The sequence below is a fragment of the Onychomys torridus genome, chromosome 11 (genome assembly GCF_903995425.1).
Source record: "Onychomys torridus chromosome 11, mOncTor1.1, whole genome shotgun sequence".
Taxonomy (NCBI): domain Eukaryota; kingdom Metazoa; phylum Chordata; class Mammalia; order Rodentia; family Cricetidae; genus Onychomys; species Onychomys torridus.
Genome location: NC_050453.1, coordinates 17613610 through 17632870, shown reverse-complemented (window position 1 = coordinate 17632870; position 19261 = coordinate 17613610). Strand labels below are relative to the sequence as shown.

At 40.4% G+C, this 19261-nt stretch overlaps 1 protein-coding gene across 1 annotated transcript in view; it reads right to left on the bottom strand.

Moving 5' to 3' along the window:
- The window catches only part of Adss2 (adenylosuccinate synthase 2), a 30564-nt gene extending 11529 nt beyond the window's left edge, over positions 1–19035 (bottom strand). The window contains exons 1-7 of the mRNA XM_036202573.1: positions 18564–19035; positions 7983–8085; positions 7223–7291; positions 5602–5652; positions 2254–2320; positions 1872–1979; positions 1019–1100 (exon numbers count right to left, since the gene is read on the bottom strand). Coding sequence (XP_036058466.1) covers positions 1019–1100; positions 1872–1979; positions 2254–2320; positions 5602–5652; positions 7223–7291; positions 7983–8085; positions 18564–18833 — 750 coding nt within the window. The 5' untranslated portion in view covers positions 18834–19035. The remainder of the gene's footprint in view (positions 1–1018; positions 1101–1871; positions 1980–2253; positions 2321–5601; positions 5653–7222; positions 7292–7982; positions 8086–18563) is intronic.
- Between the last annotated feature and the right edge of the window lie 226 nt (positions 19036–19261).

The window sequence follows — 19261 nt, the reverse complement described above, 5'->3', positions numbered from 1 at the left end:
CTTTACTATAAGAAGGCCATAATATGTCATCAGTATAACTACTAACATGAGGTGCTAGTAATGGTTAACTTCAGAATTCAAGTACAAATATAAACAAGATCTCCCTGAGAACTGTAGTTACAGCTGCAATAAATAAAACCTGATTTCAACTACAGACACCAGGAAGGGTAATTCTAGAAGCTACTTACGAGGAACCCATATGAATATACTGCATCCATTAATGAATGTCTGTCTGGCCCCTCCTTGGGGCTTGTCTGTACTCTCTTCCTTATGCATATTTCAGTCCTTTTTGTGTGGCTAAAAATGACTCTGCAAAGCCCTGGTTCAACATATGTCACTTATGAAAACCTTGTTCTTTTGTTGTTTCTTTTCCTTATTTCTTTTTCTCCCCCTGACCTCATGGAGCCCAGAATGGGCTCCAACTCAGTATGTAGCTGAGGATGAACTTCAGCTTCTGACCTTTCTGCTTCTACTCCCCAAGTGCTAGGATTTACCAGTGATTGAGAACCCTTCTGCTACCTCAGGTCCCACTGAATCTGAATCTAATAGTTACCATGCATGGGTGGGCTTCTTCGACGGCCAGTAAAGTTATTTGTCTCAGAAATAAATGCTGAAGAAACTAACCGGTTATCAATCCTAAACGTGCTGACTTTACAAGTCACTACACTGTCCCTTTCTTTACTGATCTACATTTCAGCAACAGCTGTGTGTGGTTTCTTCATTATCCAAACCTGAGTTTCCTTCTGTTCAAAATTCTCCAGTAGCTTCCCACTGTCTCCTGAATAAAAGCTAAGTGTCTGGCAGGTGCATCTGAGAACTATGATCTGGTTACTTTCACATACCATTCCTTTTCCCATCCAGTATTCCATCTAGACCAAACTGTGTGGAATTATATAGAAACCCAGAAAGGACGTGTAAATTCTTTCAATAGTTATACAAAGCTAGAACACAGGAAAAACCTAATGTCAGTTTGGCAAATACGTATTTAAAGCACGTCACTGAACTAAGAAACCATTACCTTAAGTTTCTGTAATTCACCTTCAATGTCTATTTCCAAAGTAGGGTATATAGATTTGTACTGGTTAGCTAGAACTTTGAACCTGAGGAATAAACAGATCAGGTCATTAACTATCTTAAAGAATACTTCAAATAATATCATTCAAGTCAAGTGATTTCTGTCTTGCAAACAATCTTAAAAGCAAATTTGTTCTGAAACTGAAGTTACTTTTTGAGAAATAAAATTTAATAAAGGAGATAAACATGAATAATTTATACACTTAAGATACATTTTTACACTTAAGACAAAATTAAGGTGACGTGTATAGTTGGAGAAGAGATAGAATAACTAGAATCTGAATAGAAAAGATGAACCATATTCCATTGTGTAAAGAAATGAACAAGGACAGTCTATACACACTCAGACACTTATGACACTCAGACACTAGCAACTAATCTCTAGGACTTTTCAGTGTTGCCTGCCAGTGAGAACAAACAACTACATTTTCCATGGAAACCATTTTACAGAGACTATGTCAATGCAGCATTTCTAGTTTTGAAGATGTGCCCAAATAACTTACCAGGACCTGGGAAGGCATAACAGGGTCCCTGAATCTGAATCCCAAAGATGAGATCCTAGGACGTGGTGAGCACACCAATACTGCCATACTGGGAGCACTTCCTTTCACAGAAAAGCTGCTCCCATCTCACTCCTTAAAAACCAATATGGCTCTGTCTTCTTAGGACACTATTCTTACATCATCATCATCAGGTTATTTTTCATGAAGTAAATCTGAATACTGATGCTACAATTTTGCATACGGTTTTAAAAAATGTTTTTGTTTTCTTAATTTTGAAAAAAACAGCCTATTTACCTCTCAGAGAAGCCATCAAAGTCAGAGACAAGATCGCACATCCGAAGTCCACTCCGTGCAGCTTTGGAGGAATACACTGGGCCGATGCCCTTTTTTGTGGTACCCAAACTTAAAAAACAAACCAACAAGCTTTAAGTTACAGAGGGGAGATGTAAGTCTGCAGTCAGATCTTTCCAAAGAAGGAGGTTACATATGACTGCTATTTATGCTATTTCCTGTAAGCTTATTTGCATAATCCAACTGGTTTTCTCGGAAACCTAAGTAAAATATTTTTATCTAACTATTCTGGGTTTTGTTTTGTTTATTTCTGGTTCAGAATTTATAAAGATGTAGATGTGCTCAAACTACATCAAAATTAAATATATAGATATATAGATCATACTTTTTTCCTGCTTGTTCTTGTCTCTGCTGTTCCTGGATACCATCAGCTGCTTGGTGAAAATCAAATACTGAAGAGAAATCAAACAAATCATAGCTGTTACTGAAATACATATAACATACAAGATAAAAACAGTCTACTTCAAATTACTATAACTAGAAATCCTTCCAACCTTATGACAAATTCTATGGGTATAATTTCTAAAAGCCATAATGGCAGCTTACACTTGTAATTTCAACACTACCCAGGTTGTGGCAGGAGGATCACAAGTTTGAGACCAGACTGGATCACAAACTGTTTCAAGAAAGCAAGCAAGCAAGCAAGCAAACAAACAAACAAACAGCTAATTTTAGAATGTCCTCACCTGAAGTTCAATAAAGTTCAAACTACAAAGATATCCTTTCTTTTTGTTTCCGAAACTGGGTTTCTCTGGCCCTGGCCACCCTGGAACTCACAGAAATCTGCCTGCCTCTGCCTCCCCAGTGATGGAATTAAAGGTGTGTGCAACCAACACCCAGCCAAAGATAATATTTTTTTTCCTTCTTCATCTTCAAGTTCTGGACTCTAGGAGTCTAGGAATCACTTGGACACCTCCTCTTTCTTCCTCCCTAGTCCCAAACTTCTAGCACCTTTCACTAAAACTACACTCTAACCTGTGCCTCTTTCCACTCTTGGACATGGATTCCACATTCTTTTTTTTTTCAAGACAGGGTTTCTCTGTGTAGCTTTGGCACCTTTCCTGTAACTCACTCTGTAGCCTAGGATGGCCTCAAACTCAGAGAGATCCACCTGCCTCTGCCTGCCAGTGATGGAATTAAAGGCGTGTGCTACTACCACCGCCTGGCTGGAATACATATTCTTTAATGCATCCAAAAATGTCTTTCCAAGACACAAACAAATCACATCCTTGTCTTTGGAAGGTAATGGCTTTCCACAACTTTTAAGGAAAAATTCTTTTATATGGCAAAACACTCTTCTGTTCACATTAGCATCCCTTGCAGTCCTTGACCACAATAATAAGCTTCCTGTGCAGTGCGCCTACATGCACATTCATACCCTGACACAATACCCTGAGTTTAGGACAATGTCAGTTTGCTAGTTAATTCTGTACCAGCAAGAGCTCAAATATTTACTGACTCACTACATAAACAGCTCACAGGCAGGAAGGCCTAGGGTTTTGGTTTCTGAACTTCTAACTAAAGTTTATTTACTTGTTTTTTTTTTTTTAAACAACTTTATAATTAACAGATCATAAAAGTCACCAGTTTTAGGGATACAATTTCAATAATTTTATCATATTATGCCATGATTTTTTTCCACCAATTATGCTGTTATTTCACATAAATTGTTAAAATAGAATGAGTGAGTTCTCAGATTTAGGGGAAACGTTTTTGTCTGTTTGTTTCTTTGTTTCAAGACAGTTTTTCTGTGTGGCCCTGGCTGTCCTGGAATTCATCCTGTAGACCATGCTGGCCTCAAACTCAAAGATCCACCTGCCTCTGCCTCCCAAGTACTGGGATTAAAGGCGTGCACCACCACAGCATTAGAAGATACATATTAGTTATATAGAAAACAGAAAAATTTGATAAAATCTGGACTGAAACTGCCCTCCTACAAGCCTTCGCCTCCAAAGCTATGCAGAAGTGTTGTCACCCTCACCTCCTGCTTTAGAGGCACTGCACAAGCTACAAGGGCAGCCCCACCCACAGCCCTGCTTGGCAAGGTAAGTTAACAGCTTTGAATGATCACCACTTTTCTCTGGCAAGCCTTCTGAGAGTTTTGAAATTTTTGTATACTAGTTACATTACAGATGCTGAATTTGCAGAGTGTAAATCAATACATGTCTCAGTACCACACAAGTAGGCAAAAGAGTATCCTTAAAATTATACTAGAATATTATATATCAAATGATAGCTATAAGAATGTCACAGTAATGCTATTTTAATAAACCAATATTGAAAAAACCCAATTTTTCTCAATGGTAAAGGGGATAAAAGTTTTGGTATATTCATAGTAGGTAAAGAGAAATACTTCAAATAGCAATAACAATAAAACTGTAACAATTATAGGCAGAATGTTCAGTAGAGACCAGTATAAGCTATAATTCTAAATAAAGTTCCAAATGACAGAACTAATGTATAAGAGAAATATGAGCTGTGGTAACCTTTGATCAAAGGGACCAGATAATGACTCAGAAGTCATCACAGAAATTTTTCTAGGCACTTGGAAGCCTCTATCATTGAGTAAATGTTTTTGTGAATGTCAGCAAATCATGTTATACTTCAAACTGCTATCATATGATTAGTTTATCACATGCTCCTATCCTGTTATCCAGACAGTAGCCTTTCTAAATTATTTCAGAAACCAAAATGATTCTTAAGAGTTGTTTCATGGGTTGGGGATTTAGCTCAGTAAGGCCCTGGGTTCGATCCTCAGCTAAAAAAAAAAAAAGAGTTGTTTCATTAAACCCTAACTTAGCAAGTCAGTTATAATACACCTGAGATCAGACTATGCCATACAATTTCTTCTGTGTTAAAATAACATTTGCATTTAAATACTTATTTTCTATTATCAGACAAAATAAAAAGGCAGTGAGAAAACCACGAATAAATGGCTGACAGAAAGCAGTTGAACTGTATTTTTAAAAATTAAAATTAATTTAGTACCCTGACACAAAGCTACTATTTTCTTAGGCCCTAGGAGAGGAAGCTATTAGTAGTATAATCAGAACAATGACTTTCACATTATAAAACCTTAATGCCTTCTAGTTACATTTGATTACTCTTGCTGAAGTTTTTTTGAATATTGCTTCTATTTTCTACAGAAGTCTAGACATTGTAGAAAAGAAAACTACCTTGAGAATTTAGTCTAATTTTTTTACCTGCATGTGTGCTCAGTACCCACAGGTGAAGAGAAGAAAACCCCACTACTAGGGATAGCTGAAATTAATTTCAGAATGTAGCTCTACTTAACAAAGACTAGAATGCAGAGCAATAATCCATCTCATCACAGCAGCCATCCTGAAAACCTGATGCAGGGCACATGCACTTCTATAGGAATGTTAACGTGTACAAATAAATGCTTTGTATTTTGATATGATTTATTCTTTAATGACTAAAAATGTCACAAAGCATTGCTGATGTTACTCATCCGCTTAGTTACCCTTGTCTTCAGAAATAGGTATATTTCAATCTAGTCCTTGTCAAAACAAACAAGCAAAAAAAAATTAAGATCTTACAATATTTTAGCCTCAACTACAATCCATAAACATAATAATTCATTTCTAAATGCTTTTATTTGATACATTTGGTTAAAAGGCAGTTATAAATAAATATAATATGGCATCCATACCAATATGAGCTCTGTCTGATATGATAAGCCTTTTTTCCCAGCCATCTAGACCTAGGACAGAAAAGATAGACTTTATCAAACACTGTATAACCGTTTTTTAGACTTAATTTCTTTATGAACAAAATGTTTTAGTGTTGACTGGAGCACTCATGTCTGTATCTTCTGCGTGGAAGACATCGAGCTTATCAAGGCTGTCACTTGTGTTTGTAACATACAAGCTCCTTCAGGCTCTTATCTCCATATTTTTTTTTCTAAATAGTTCCTGTCTCAAGGCAGTCACACATAAAATACTAATAACTCCCAAAAAGCAAATAGCAGAAAAATACTTTGCTGGACATAGGGGCAGGGATCAGGTCCATAGCATGGGGGACATTCAAGAAGGTAGTTGGCTTTCGTAATGGCACCCTTCCTGAGTTATAAAGAAATGTGCCTAGACAAAATAGTGATTCCTCCAAAGTATTGTAGCTTACTACACCTAGGATATGGAATGTTAATGAAATAGATGCACCTCCCGTCTAACCCTGAGCTACCAAAAGCAGGGGCTGAGAGCTTTCATACCTGGTCCCATCGTGCAATAAATTAGGGGGATGACTGTTGAAGGAACAGACAAAACAAACACAAACAGGTAGTTTCCTCTGTATCAGTACATTAAGTTCTACGTATTCTCAGGATAAACTGTTTTCAAAACTAACGTGGAGGTTTGGGGATTTAGCTCAGTGATAGAGCGCTTGCTCAAGCGAAAGGCCCTGGGTTCGGTCCTCAGCTCTGGGGGGGGAAAAAAAACCAACATGGATATTCAAATCAGGTTCAGGAGCTAGGAAAGTTGCTCAATGATACAGCACTTGCCTATCACGTGCAGGTACCTAGCTTCAATCCCCAGCATAAAAAAGTTAAGCTTCAAACATTTAAAAAAAAAAAAAAAAAGGACGGGCCGTGGTGGTGCACGCCTTTAATCCCAGCACTCAGGAGGCAGAGCCAGGTGGATCTTTGTGAGTTCAAGGCCAGCCTGGTCTACAGAGATCGATCCAGGAAAGGTGCAAACCTACACAGAGAAACCCTGTCTCGAAAAAAAAAAAAAAAAAAAAAAAAACCACGTAAAGTCAGATGGTGGTGGTATATACACCTCTAATCCCAGCACTCAGGAGACACAGAGGCAAGTGGATGGATCTCTGAGTTTGAAGCCAGCCTGGTCTACAGAGCTAGTTCCAGGACATACAAGTCCACACAAAGAAACCCTGCCCCGAAAAACCAAAGATAAATAAACATCTGTTGTTAGCTTTGACAACATCTACAATGCCATTCTCTCTAGATTAAGGGGTGGCTTCTCCAGCAGAGCAGTAAAGATACTGAACTCAAGGATAAACCAGAACTAGTAAGCTCCCCTACAGCTGTTTGTGAGGTGTAAACATGTCTTCTAAGTTGGTTTGGGGGATAGTCTAAGGAAAACATTCTAAAGAAACCAAAGAAAGTGGATCCAGCAAGTGAGGAGCAGATATTTCATCATTCAGTATGATGAGTCAGACAGAAAAGGGAGGTAGAAGAGATTAATCAGAGATAAGGAAAATGATAATAACACATTTAATGAAAATAACACATTACAGTTAGACTCATTCTTTCATACCTTTTCCCTTTTGAACATTTTTCTCCGCTTCTTCAAACAACCCAGGAAGATGAATTACCACTCCATTTCCTAAAAGAAACAAACAATCCTCCACCTTAAACACCTGTAATTATAATATAGACATACATATTATAAATGTTAAAATGTAGACATCTGCAACAACCATCTATTTTGAACAGAATAAGTTACATTTGTTAACAGGACATCCCATTTTATTAAGGAATTACCACAGAAATCATTCAAAGTTTATAATATGTATAAATGATAGGGATATGAAATGCTAAAATTACATTGAAAAAACTTGAAATATCTTTGAAACAAGTGAATCATGTTCTGAAAGAAGCTAACAGTATGGCTGGGTCATGGTCTGGACCAGTGACTTTTAGACTTGTGACTGCTGCAGTCACAAAATCAATTTAGTGTTTCATGAGCATTTTTAAACAGCAGAATACATCAAATTATAATTATTTAGAATTAAATCTCTCATTTCATAGTCAGAGTTGGAAAGTCTTTGGAAAACTGACTTGATCAGAGCTTCTCTATGGAATAAGGACTATAATGTGCACAGATGCTTACAAAGCAAACATCCTGGGAACCACTAGGGCAAAAGACCTAAAAGGCTAATCAGCAGCTGGCGACTCAAGGTATTGTGGCCAAAATTAATGACACAAGGAACCATCTGGTTAGTAAAAGTGAAGTCAGTGTTGATATTGAAAATATACCACTATTGTCCCCCAAGCAGTTCAGTTTAAACACTCACCAATGAAGGCAGTAACATTTGGGTTAATTATTCCACTAGGTAAAAGATGAAAGTCATATTCCACAGAATCTACAACAACCGTGTGGCCAGCATTATTTCCTCCCTGAAACAGAATAAAGGATGAAATTGAGCCTGATAATAAATAGCTCATCTAACTAATTCCTATTTAACTGTCAATCTATAACCCAACAAAACCCAAATGCTTGCCATATACATTAACTTACTAAAAAATATACTTATTTGGTTCTTCTCCTGCTATAGTACACTTGAGTGATTGCTCTGAAAGGGTCAGGAAATTGGTAGATTCGGTTTCTGAAAGACAGTCACATTCCTTTTTAAGAAAGAAGGGGAGCAAACATTCAACTCATTTAGTTTGTCTTTGGCCCTATATACAGGACATTTATCAATCTAATTACACACACACACACACACACACACACACACACACACACACACAGGGAGAGAGAGAGAGAGCAAAATGTGAAGCCTTTCTCATATACTTACTACTTGGCACCCAGTCACAAATTTCTAGTATTCCTCTGAAGATATTTGTGCATAAAAATACACATTTAGATTTATTTTCTTGCTGTTTTGTGATGCGAGGGTTCAAACCCAGGGCCTCCACAGGAAGTTAATGGACAGACACAGCCATGCTTTATTCTTTTCCAATATTCACTCCCCTTACCTCCTCTCCCCACCCTTTTCCCAAATGTCAATTCTCATGTTTCTCATATATAAAAGACAATTATATATGCAAATGATGCTACTTCATTCTTCTTTATGGATGAATATCAGCTGTTTACAGATAACTAGATTTGTTTATTTAATAATGTTAAAGACCATTCCATAACCTTGCAAATAAAACCACTTCATTCTTTTATATTCTTTTTTAGCAGTACATACAATAATTAAACTGGTCCCACATCGAAAGGGATGAGTTGTTTTCAGTTTTCTGTCATTATAAATAATACTGCCATAAACTTCCTGGTATATATCATTACACTCAAAACAATTTATCACCATTGTGGTGGAATCCTAAAACATACATTACATTCCAAAAGCATAGCATTTGCCTTAAGTTAGTTTTTTTGTTTGTTTGGTTTTTTTGGTTTTTTTGAGACAGGGTTTCTCTGTAGCTTTGGAGCCTGTCCTGGACTAGCTCTGTACACTAGGCTGGCTTCGAACTCACAGAGATCCACGTGCCTCTGCCTCCCAAGTGCTAGGATTACAGGGTGCGCCGCCACCACCCGGCCAAGTTAGTCTTTTTGAAATAAGACAGCTTTTATCTGGATTTTCATCTCTTTAGCCCACAGGCCAATCAGCCTTTCTAAAAAATCTTAATTTTTGTGCTTCAGAAAACATGCCTCAAAATGTCAAGAAAAATCTCTAATAATATGAAGCACATTAAAATATCTTAGTTCCCGGGGCGGCAGAGATGGTTCAGAGGTTAAGAGCACTGGCTGTTCTTTCAGAGGACCTGAGTTCAATTCCCAGCAACCACATGGTGGTTCACAACCACCTGTAATGAGATCTGGTGCCCTCCTCTGGCCTTCAGGCAGACATGCAAGCAGAACACTGAATACATAATAAATAAGCAAATCTTTAAAAAAAAAAAAAAAAGAAAGAAAGATGCAACAAAGAAAGAATTACAGACCGATCTCCCTCATGAACACTGACGCAAAACTACTCAACAAAATATTGGCAAACTGAATCCAAGAACACATCAAAACAATTATCCACCATGACCACGTAGGTTTCATCCCAGGGATGCAAGGGTGGTTCAACATACAAAAATCTGTCAATGTAATACACCATATAAACAATCTGAAAGAAAAAAACCACATGATCATCTCATTAGATGCTGAAGAAGCCTTTGACAAAATCCAACACCCCTTCATGATAAAGGTCTTGGAGAGATCAGGAATACAAGGAACATACCTAAACATAATAAAGGCCATTTACAGCAAGCCAACAGTCACCATCAAATTAAATGGAGAGAAACTCAAAGCAATACCACTAAAATCGGGAACAAGACAAGGCTGTCCACTCTCCCCATATTTATTCAATATAGTACTTGAAGTTCTAGTCAGAGCAATAAGACAACAAAAGGAAATCAAAGGGATACAAATTGGAAAGGAAGAAGTCAAACTTCTTTGTATTTGCAGATGATATGATAGTATACATAAGTGACCCCAAAAATTCTACCAGGGAACTCCTACAGCTGATAAACTCCTTCAGTAAAGTGGCAGGATACAAGATCAACTCAAAAAAAAAAAAAAAAAAAAAAATCAGTGGCCCTCTTATACACAAATGATAAAAGGGCTGAGAAAGAAGTCAGAGAAACATCACCCTTTACAATAGCCACAAGTAATATAAAATGCCTTGGGATAACACTAACTAAACAAGTGAAGGACCTTTTTGATAAGAACTTTAAATCTCTAAAGAAAGAAATTGAAGAAGATATCAGAAAATGGAAGAATCTCCCATTCTCATGGATAGGTAGGATTACCATAGTAAAAATGGCAATCTTACCAAAAGCAATCTACAGATTCAAAGCAATCACCATCAAAATCCCAACACAATTCTTCACAGACTTGGAAAGAAAAATACTCAACTTCATATGGAAAAACAAAAGACCCAGGATAGCTAAAAGAATCCTGTATGATAAAGCAACCTTGGAGACATCAGCATCCCTGACCTCAAGCTCTACTAAAGAGTTATAGTAATAAAAACAGCTTGGTACTGGTATAAAAACCACATACAGGCCAATGGAATTGAATTGAAGACCCTGACATTAATCCACACACATATGAACAACTGATTTTTGACAAAGAAGCCAAAACTATACAATGGAAAAAAGAAAGTATCTTCAACAAATGGTGCTGGCATAACTGGATGTCAACATGTAAAAGATTACAAATAGATCCATATCTGTCACCATGCACAAAACTCAAGTCCAAGTGGTTCAAAGACCTCAACATAAATCCAGTTACATTAAACTTAATAGAAGAGGAAGTAGGAAATACTGTTGAACACATTGGCACCGGAGATCACTTCCTAAAATAAATATAACAGCAACAGCACAGACACTGAGCACAACAATTAATAAATGGGACCTCTTGAAACTGAGACGCTTTTGCGGCGCAAAAGACATAATCAGTAAGACAAAAAGACAGCCTACAGAATGGGAAAAGACCTTCACCAACCCCACATCTGACAGAGGATTGATCTCTACAGTATATAAAGAACTCAAGAAACTATACATTAAAATACTGAACAATCCCATTTAAAAAATAGGCTCAAGAGCTAAACAGAATTAAGAACAAATGGCTGAAAGACACTTAAAGAAATGTTCAACATCATCCTTAACCATCAGAGAAATGCAAATCAAAATGACTCTGAGATACCACCTTAAACCTGTCAGAATGGCTAAGATCAAAAACACTAATGACAGTCAATGTTGGAGAGGATGCGGAGCAAAGGAAACACTCCTCCACTGCAGGTGGGAGTGCAAACTTGTACAACCACTGTGGAAGTCAGTATGGTGGTTCCTCAGAAAATTGGGAATTGAACTACCTCAAGACCCAGCTATACCACTCTTGGGCATATACCCAAGGAATGCTCAACCATACCACAAAGATACATGCTCAACTGTGTTCATAGCAGCATTATTTGTAATAGCCAGTACCTGGGAACAACCTAGATGCCTGTCAACTGAAGAATGGATTAAGAAAATGTGGTACATATACACAATGGAGTACTACTCAGCAGAGAAAAACAATGACAGCATGAAATTTGCAGGCAAATGGATGGAACTAGAAAAAATCATCCTGAGTGAGGTAACCCAAACCCAGAAGGACAAACATGGTATGTACTCACTCATAAGTGGATTCTAGATAGAAAGCAAAGAACAATCAGACTGCAACCCACAGAACCAAGGAGGCTACACACATAGCAGGGGGGACCCTAGGATGACTATGGCTTATAATAAATTTTGGTTTTAACTCAATTACTGGGCAAGTCTCAATGAAACATTTCACTATTAAGATAAGAATTTATACTGTATCAAGCTGATAATAGAAAAAATAATTTAAAAAAGAAAATTCAAAGACCTCTCATTATCAAACACCTTCTCTCCTGGTATATATTCCCTAATAGGTATGTTACCAATTTTCTTTGACTGCTATTCCTACATTAAAATTAAATATCTAGATGCTAGTGTGGAGGTCTGAATGAGACTGGCCCCTCTAGGCTCATCTATTTGAATACTTGGTGCCCAGGTAGTGGAACTGTTTAGGGTGGGATTGGGAAGTGTGCCCTTGTTGGAGGAGATATGTCACTGGGGCAAACTTTGAGGTCAAAAATAGAGTGTGATTCCTATTATTCTCTGCTTCATGGTTGAGGATCAATATGTGAGCTCTCAGCTGCTCCTTCACTCATGGACTCCCTTTGAAACCGTAAGACAAATTAAACATTTTCTCTTTTAAATTGCTTTGGTATGGTGTGGTCATGGCAATAGAAAAGTAACAAAGACAGAAATTGGTACTGGACTGTTGCTGTGATAGACATGCTTTTTGGAAGAATGTGGAAGACTTTTAGACTTTGGACTAGGAAAACAGTTGAACACTGTGAGCAGAGCTTAACGAGTCATCCTAATAGGAGCCTACTGAGAGCCATACAGACTGCATGTGGAAGCCGAAAGCAAGCGGTGCCGGGCAAACAACACCAACTGGGCTAGAGGGCATTCTTATAAAACTTTGGGAAAGAATGTGGCTGCTTTTCCCCTTGCCCTAAGAATTTGCCTGAGGCTAAGTTGGAAAGTAATAGGTTCTGAAACCATAAACCAAATGAAATGCTTTCTTTTACAAGTTGCCTTAGTCATGATGCTTTATCATAGCAATAAAAAAAGTAACTAAGGCAGCTGGAGAGATGGCTCAGCACTTACGAGTACTTGTTCTTGCAGGACCTGGGTTCAAGTCTCAGTACCCACATGGCAGCTCACTCCAATGACCTATTCTGACTTCCACGAGCACCAAACAGAAACACAAGTGGTACACAGCTACACATATAGACAAAACATATATTCATAAAATAAATCTAAACATTATAAAGTATCTTAGCCAAGCATTCTGACAAAAGCCTGCAATCTCAGAATTCAGGAGAGGCTGAGACAAGAAGATCATTAAATTCCAGGCCAGGCTAAGCCAGAGAGTGAGACTCTGACTAAAAAAACAAGCAAGAATAAATGTTTTTAATTAAGCTTCATCCACTAGACAAATCCTCAGTTTGCTTATTACAGTTTCTTTCCACTGTCTGTAACAAAGAATGCACATGATTCAGGAAACAAGCCCATTACAACATAGTAAGTATATCCTTTGCTCTTGGAGTTCACATCCTTGCTCTAGAAATAAAAATATACGTTAAGATTAAATGCTGAACTATTTGTAATAGCCAGAACCTGGAAACAACCTAGATGCCCGTCAACTGAAGAATGGGTTAAGAAAATGTGGTACATATACACAATGGAGTACTACTCAGCAGAGAAAAACAATGACAGCATGAAAATTTCAGGCAAATGGATGGAACTAGAAAATATCATCCTGAGTGAGGTAACCCAAACCCAGAAGGACAAACACGGTATGTACTCACTCATAAGTGGATTCTAAATAGAAAGCAAAGAACAATCAGACTGCAACCCACAGAACCAGGGAGGCTACATACATAGCAGGAGGGACCTTAGGATGACTGTGGCTTATAACAAGTTTTGGTTTTACTCAATTACTGGGCAAGCCTCAATGAAACATTTCACTATGAGGATAAAAATTTATACTATATCAAGCTGATAATAGAAAAATAAATTAATTAATAATAAAACAAAAGAACCCTGCCCCATTGCTACTCAGGGCTCCTCCTGCTCTACTGCTGCATGCACCAGACTGAAGGGAGACCTGAGTTAACTTGAAATAAAAAGACTGTTTTTTTGCATCAAAAAAAAAAAAAAAAAAAAGATTAAATGCTGAAAGCTGAATTTTAATAACATTTCTACGGTGTCTAGGACAATACTCTAAAGAATGGTACTGCAGATTACAGGGATGCAATAACAATACTTAGTCATCTTGTAAATGTTGTCAGACTTTCCACAAATACCCTTTCTTCCTAACTGGATCTTAAAGAAATCAGAAGACAAGTGCTTTGGATATTTTCTTTCCATGCTCTTCAAAACCAGAGAGGCTACAAAGTCCAGTTTTACACTGTAAGTCCAGACCAAATATTGATGTCTACGTTTCTAATCTGGAAGTGCTAAAGGTTCTGGGGAAGTTGAAAAGACAGCACCGAAAGGAAAGGAGGAAATCAAGTCTGCAAAAATGACTGCATTCTTAGTTTACTTTGCTACTGGACCTTTCTAGTCCCTCAAATTACTCCCCTCTTTCTAAAATGTGAATGAGTTCCTGCAGTGATAGTAGAGGTAGGTGTAGGCAACCTCTTGAGGGTGCTATGAACACAAGACAAAGATGGTATCTTCTTTTACAACAGCAAAAGTCCAAGCACTGAGGACTAACAATTTCTCAAAGGCACTTCTCAGCCCCTTGGGACTGACTCTGAAATAGTCTCCTTCTCTCTGTCTCTACTGTTTGAAGATATGGACACTATTATAACCAACAGGGCCCAAAATGAATGAAGGAGTGGGGTTCGTTAGCATTTAGGCATCTCTACCGGCCTGCCCTTAGGGTCCTGACAGGATATATATATATCCTTGGCTGCAGCCACTAAGAGCACCCCCCCTGTGCACATTCGCTACATTTCCTTAGAAAAAGGCAGGCCTTGCCACCTCTTTCTCTTTTTGCTCTCAACCCCAGGGACCGGTCTCTGACCCCTTCTCTCCCCTCCCCTCCCCTCAATAAACCTCCCACATGGGCCCTGTTGTATGATGTGACTCCTTCCCACCATACAACAGGGCTTCCCACTGTAGATTAGAACCTCAAGATCCCATGCCCTTGAACTGTTCCAGAAACCAAAAAGGTCTCTTGTCTAGTGTTCACACTTAAGAACCAGGCAGTTTGAGTCAATGCTTACTATCCATGACACTTTCTGGGTAGGTAGTGAATCTTCACTTTTCCAGATGAACTGTTTCACAAAATCCAATGCACCTGTCAACCCATAACAAAAGCACCCTTTTAAGCATTAATTTTAATTAGCTTGTGATTCCAAAGTTGACTGTTAAGTTACTACTGGCACACTAATTAAACTACTCAACACAACCAGAAACACTAGCTAGGGAAAGAAAAGACAAAGGCATCTGCATTACTTTTTAGCAAAGATGGCCATCAAGTGTTGGGTAATCTTTGCAAAGTTCAAAGCATCCACTTGGCTTTCACCATTGTTACTTTCAGTTTCGGACACACAAATGTGAAAATGACAGTCTTGGGTTTTGTTTCATACCTTAGACTTCCATTATGAACCAACTCATAATGAAAGCAGGAAACAGCACTGCCTTAAAGGGTCTTAATGAAGAAGTTTGGAACATCAAGTTTTACCTGATCACAGGCAAACCATGGCTGCCAGGGTAACAAAGATCACCCTTGCTTTCTCTAAGACATTAAATAAAGCTGGTATAAACTCATCTCTGCAGGTTCTACTCAACAAAATAAAGGAAGCAAATACAGTATCTTATTGGGAAAAGAGAGATAGGCTTACTAACTAACAAGCTACTTCTGTGCTGTCCTGTTTCCACACACTACCACCTCTCTTAGTCCTGTCCTGGCAACAAATCCATTTACACAGCAGTGGTTTCCTAGACTAGGAGTTTCTTGTGGGTACAGGCTCAGACATTCTGGCATTTCCACTGCAGAGCTAAGTGTTGTCCTGTAGATACAAAATAGGTGTTTCCTGGATGAGTCATCAGTCTACAGCTGGTCCTCCACTTACTCTTCTCCTTTCCTTTAAAAAAAAAAAAAAAATTGATCTAAAACTAAAGGCAGCACAGCAGTAATGTATTTATGAATCTGGAGTACCTATATATTTATAAATAACTATCTATGATCCTGAATTGGAAGATAGGCCTTAAGTGCTCCAATGATGTAATGTCATTTGTTTTGCACCTATTTTTTCCCCAAAAGGCATATAATTTATTAAAATGTATAGTAAGGCCGGGTGGTGGTGGTGCACGCCTTTAATCTCAGCACTCGGGGAGGCAGAGCCAGGAGGATCTGAGTTCGAAGCCAGCCTGATCTACAGGTCAGGCACCAAAGCTACATAGAGAAACCTTGTCTTGAAAAACCAAAAAATAAAAAAAAATGTATACTAGTTAGGAAACGGTCACCCCTCCTCCCCTTTTAAACTACATTTTCAAGCTACATTTTATATGTGAAAGAACTATTTTGTGATTCTATGTGGATTTCATTAGGATACTTTCATACAGGTGTACCGTGTGTCCTATTCAACCTCTTTGATCCAATCCCCTTCCTTTTCCCAAATACTTCTTCCTACTTTCATGTCTTTTCAGTTCTCTTTTGATGAGACAAGAAGCCATATTTGCTTCTCTAAATCTGGCTTACTTAACATAATGTTCCAACTCCACCCATTTGCCTATAAATGACAATTTTTTTTCTTTATGGCTAAAACTCCACTTGAAATGCTAGAGGGTCATGGTAGCACTTGGGAGGCAGAGGCAGGCAGATCTGAGTTTGAAGCCACCCTGGTCTACAATGCTAGTTTCAGGACAGCCAGGGCTACACAGACCAAAAACAAATGCTTAAGTGATTTTTTACCTACTTGCAGCTAATGAGAATAGTTAAGAGTTCTGATGGACTCTTAAAACATACAAGAAAAAAAAGTAAGGATTATATAAGCAGTAAGTTATATATGGATAAATGTTGTAAGTTTCTAAGTGTGGAGAGTCTGATCACTTATTTCTTCTCTACTAGCCTCAGCTAACACTTGGAAGCCAAGCATGGCTTCTCCCCAGTCATTTCTCTGGACATTCCAAAGGCATCAGATCAGCCCAATACATGACCTCCCTTCAGAACACTTTCTTGGTAACATAGTAATACCTCAGTCTACAAGCTGATTCTATAATTTTTTAAAGGTATAGTATGCTGAGAACTTTTAGGATAAATGCTACAATGGCTACAACCTTAGAATCTACAAAGCAGCTGGACCTGTGAACTATTAAGTAAAAAAGCCAAGCAGGCCTCAAACCCACCCTTCTATCCAGCAAGGTACTTTTCTAAGTCTTCAGTCCAGCACCCAAGATCTGATTTTAAAGGCTGGGCGGTGGTGGCACACGCCTTTAACCCCAAGACTCGGGAGGCAGAGCCAGAATGATCTCTGTGAGTTCAAGGCCGGCCAGGTCTACAATGGCTAGCTCGCCTAAGAAACAGGGTGGGTTTCTGCGCACGCAATAAAAAGGAAGCTAACCAAAGTCAAAGTATCCAGCTTTAGCAGGGCGGTGGTGGCACACGCCTTTAATCCCAGCACTCGGGAGGCAGAGCCAGAAGGATCTAGGTCTGAGGCAGCCTGTTCTACAGGTCGAGATCCAGGACAGGCACCAAAACTACACAGAAAAACCCTGACTCGAGAAAAAAAACAAAAAAAAAACAAAAAAAAAGGTATCTAGCTTTTTACAGAGCTGTTTCTGCCTAGAATTCAATTTTAGGTAGAAAGCTTCCCATCAGGTCCCTTGACTAACCTAGACCACCTGTGCATCAACACACAAAACCATGTACCTTCAGGAAAAAAAATATTCTTTCAACCTAAACATGCCACCGTTAACTGCAAACACTACATCTTGTTTTGAACATGGGTACAGCTCATGTGTGAATTCTGAAACTAGGAGATAGTTTTCTGAGAGCCTTTACTAAGGCCTCGCCTCTAGGCTGCTTCAAAGCAAACAACAAATAGGGGAAAAAAGCTAACACTGAAAACCACGTGTCTCCGGGTAGGAAGCACTCGATTTCCCGAAAGTCAACTTTTCATGCTACCGAAACACTGTAAATACTTCTAAATATCCAATTTGAAATCTCTGTATCGACTCGTCTCTCAATTTTCAACAGAGTGGGGATTCCTTCTTTAGAGTCCAATGAGTAAAAACAGATCTCCCCTAAATATTAATTTATGGGATACAAAGGGGAAAAAAAATAAAAAAGAGGACCCTGAACAGTCCCAAAGCGCCGTGGCAGACTCTGATGTCAACAAAGTGGAGCGAAGGAGCGGAGGTTCTGCGCGCCTGAGGCCTGCAGGTGGGGCAGGGGTGAGCCTCCATTTCTGGGAATTTCGGAAAAAGGACCCTCCCTTGGCCGCCCCGCTGGGTGGGGGCCTCGCCGGGTCCTCACCGGGTCACTGCGGGAGTCGGGAGCAGGCCTCGGGCGGTAGCTCCCTCAACTCCGCCCCGCGGAGAACCGCCAGTCCCGTCCCCAGACCCCAAAACGCAGCGCAAGCGTCGCACACCCTCCAGGTTCCTCCGGAGCGTCCCCCGAGCCTCCAGGGCACGGGTTCCCCCCGCAGCTCCCAGCCCGAGGGGCGCACCTCAAGGTGACACCTCACCGCGCCGGGCGTCCCCGGCCGGGGCCCGGCGTCCCTCACCTGGCAGCGGCACACGATGTCGGCATCCTGCGCCAGCAGATCCACCACCTTGCCTTTGCCCTCGTCGCCCCACTGCGCGCCCAGCACCACCGTCACCCGGTTCCCTCCGGGCGGCGCCCTGGGGCGGCCGCAGTCGCCGTTGGGCAGGGAGGCGGCCGCCGGGTTGCTCTCTGAGATCGACATGGCTCGGGTCAGGCCAGAAGAGCCCTCGAGGAGACGCGGCGGGCGAACGGAGCGTGAACCCAACTGCTGTGCGGCCGCCAGCCACATGCGGAGGAAGAAGGAGCCAGAGGCCGGCCCCGCCCCCGCCCCGCGGGCCGCCACCCTCCCGCCCGGCCCCGCCCCGCGCTCCGCCGCCCCGCTCGGGGCGGGACCACTTGGCGCAGGCCGGAGCCGCAGCACCGCCCGCAGGCGCCGCGGCCTCAACTGCCGCCACCCCAGGGCCCAGGCCACACCCCTTCTCCGGCCTGGCGCGCTGCTCGGCCGAGAACCGCGCGAGAGCGGCGAGCGGAGGGCGGGGCCAAGCCAGAGTCCCGCCCTCCGCGCCCCGCCCACCAGTCCCTCCTGGGGCTTTCAAACTCTAGAGGCGCGGAGGGGCGTGAGGGGCGTGAGGGGCGTGACGGGGGTGGGACTACAACTCCCAGCATGCAGTGCTGGGAGGCGGCTAAGGCGCGGCGCCATGGTGTCCTGGTCTCCCG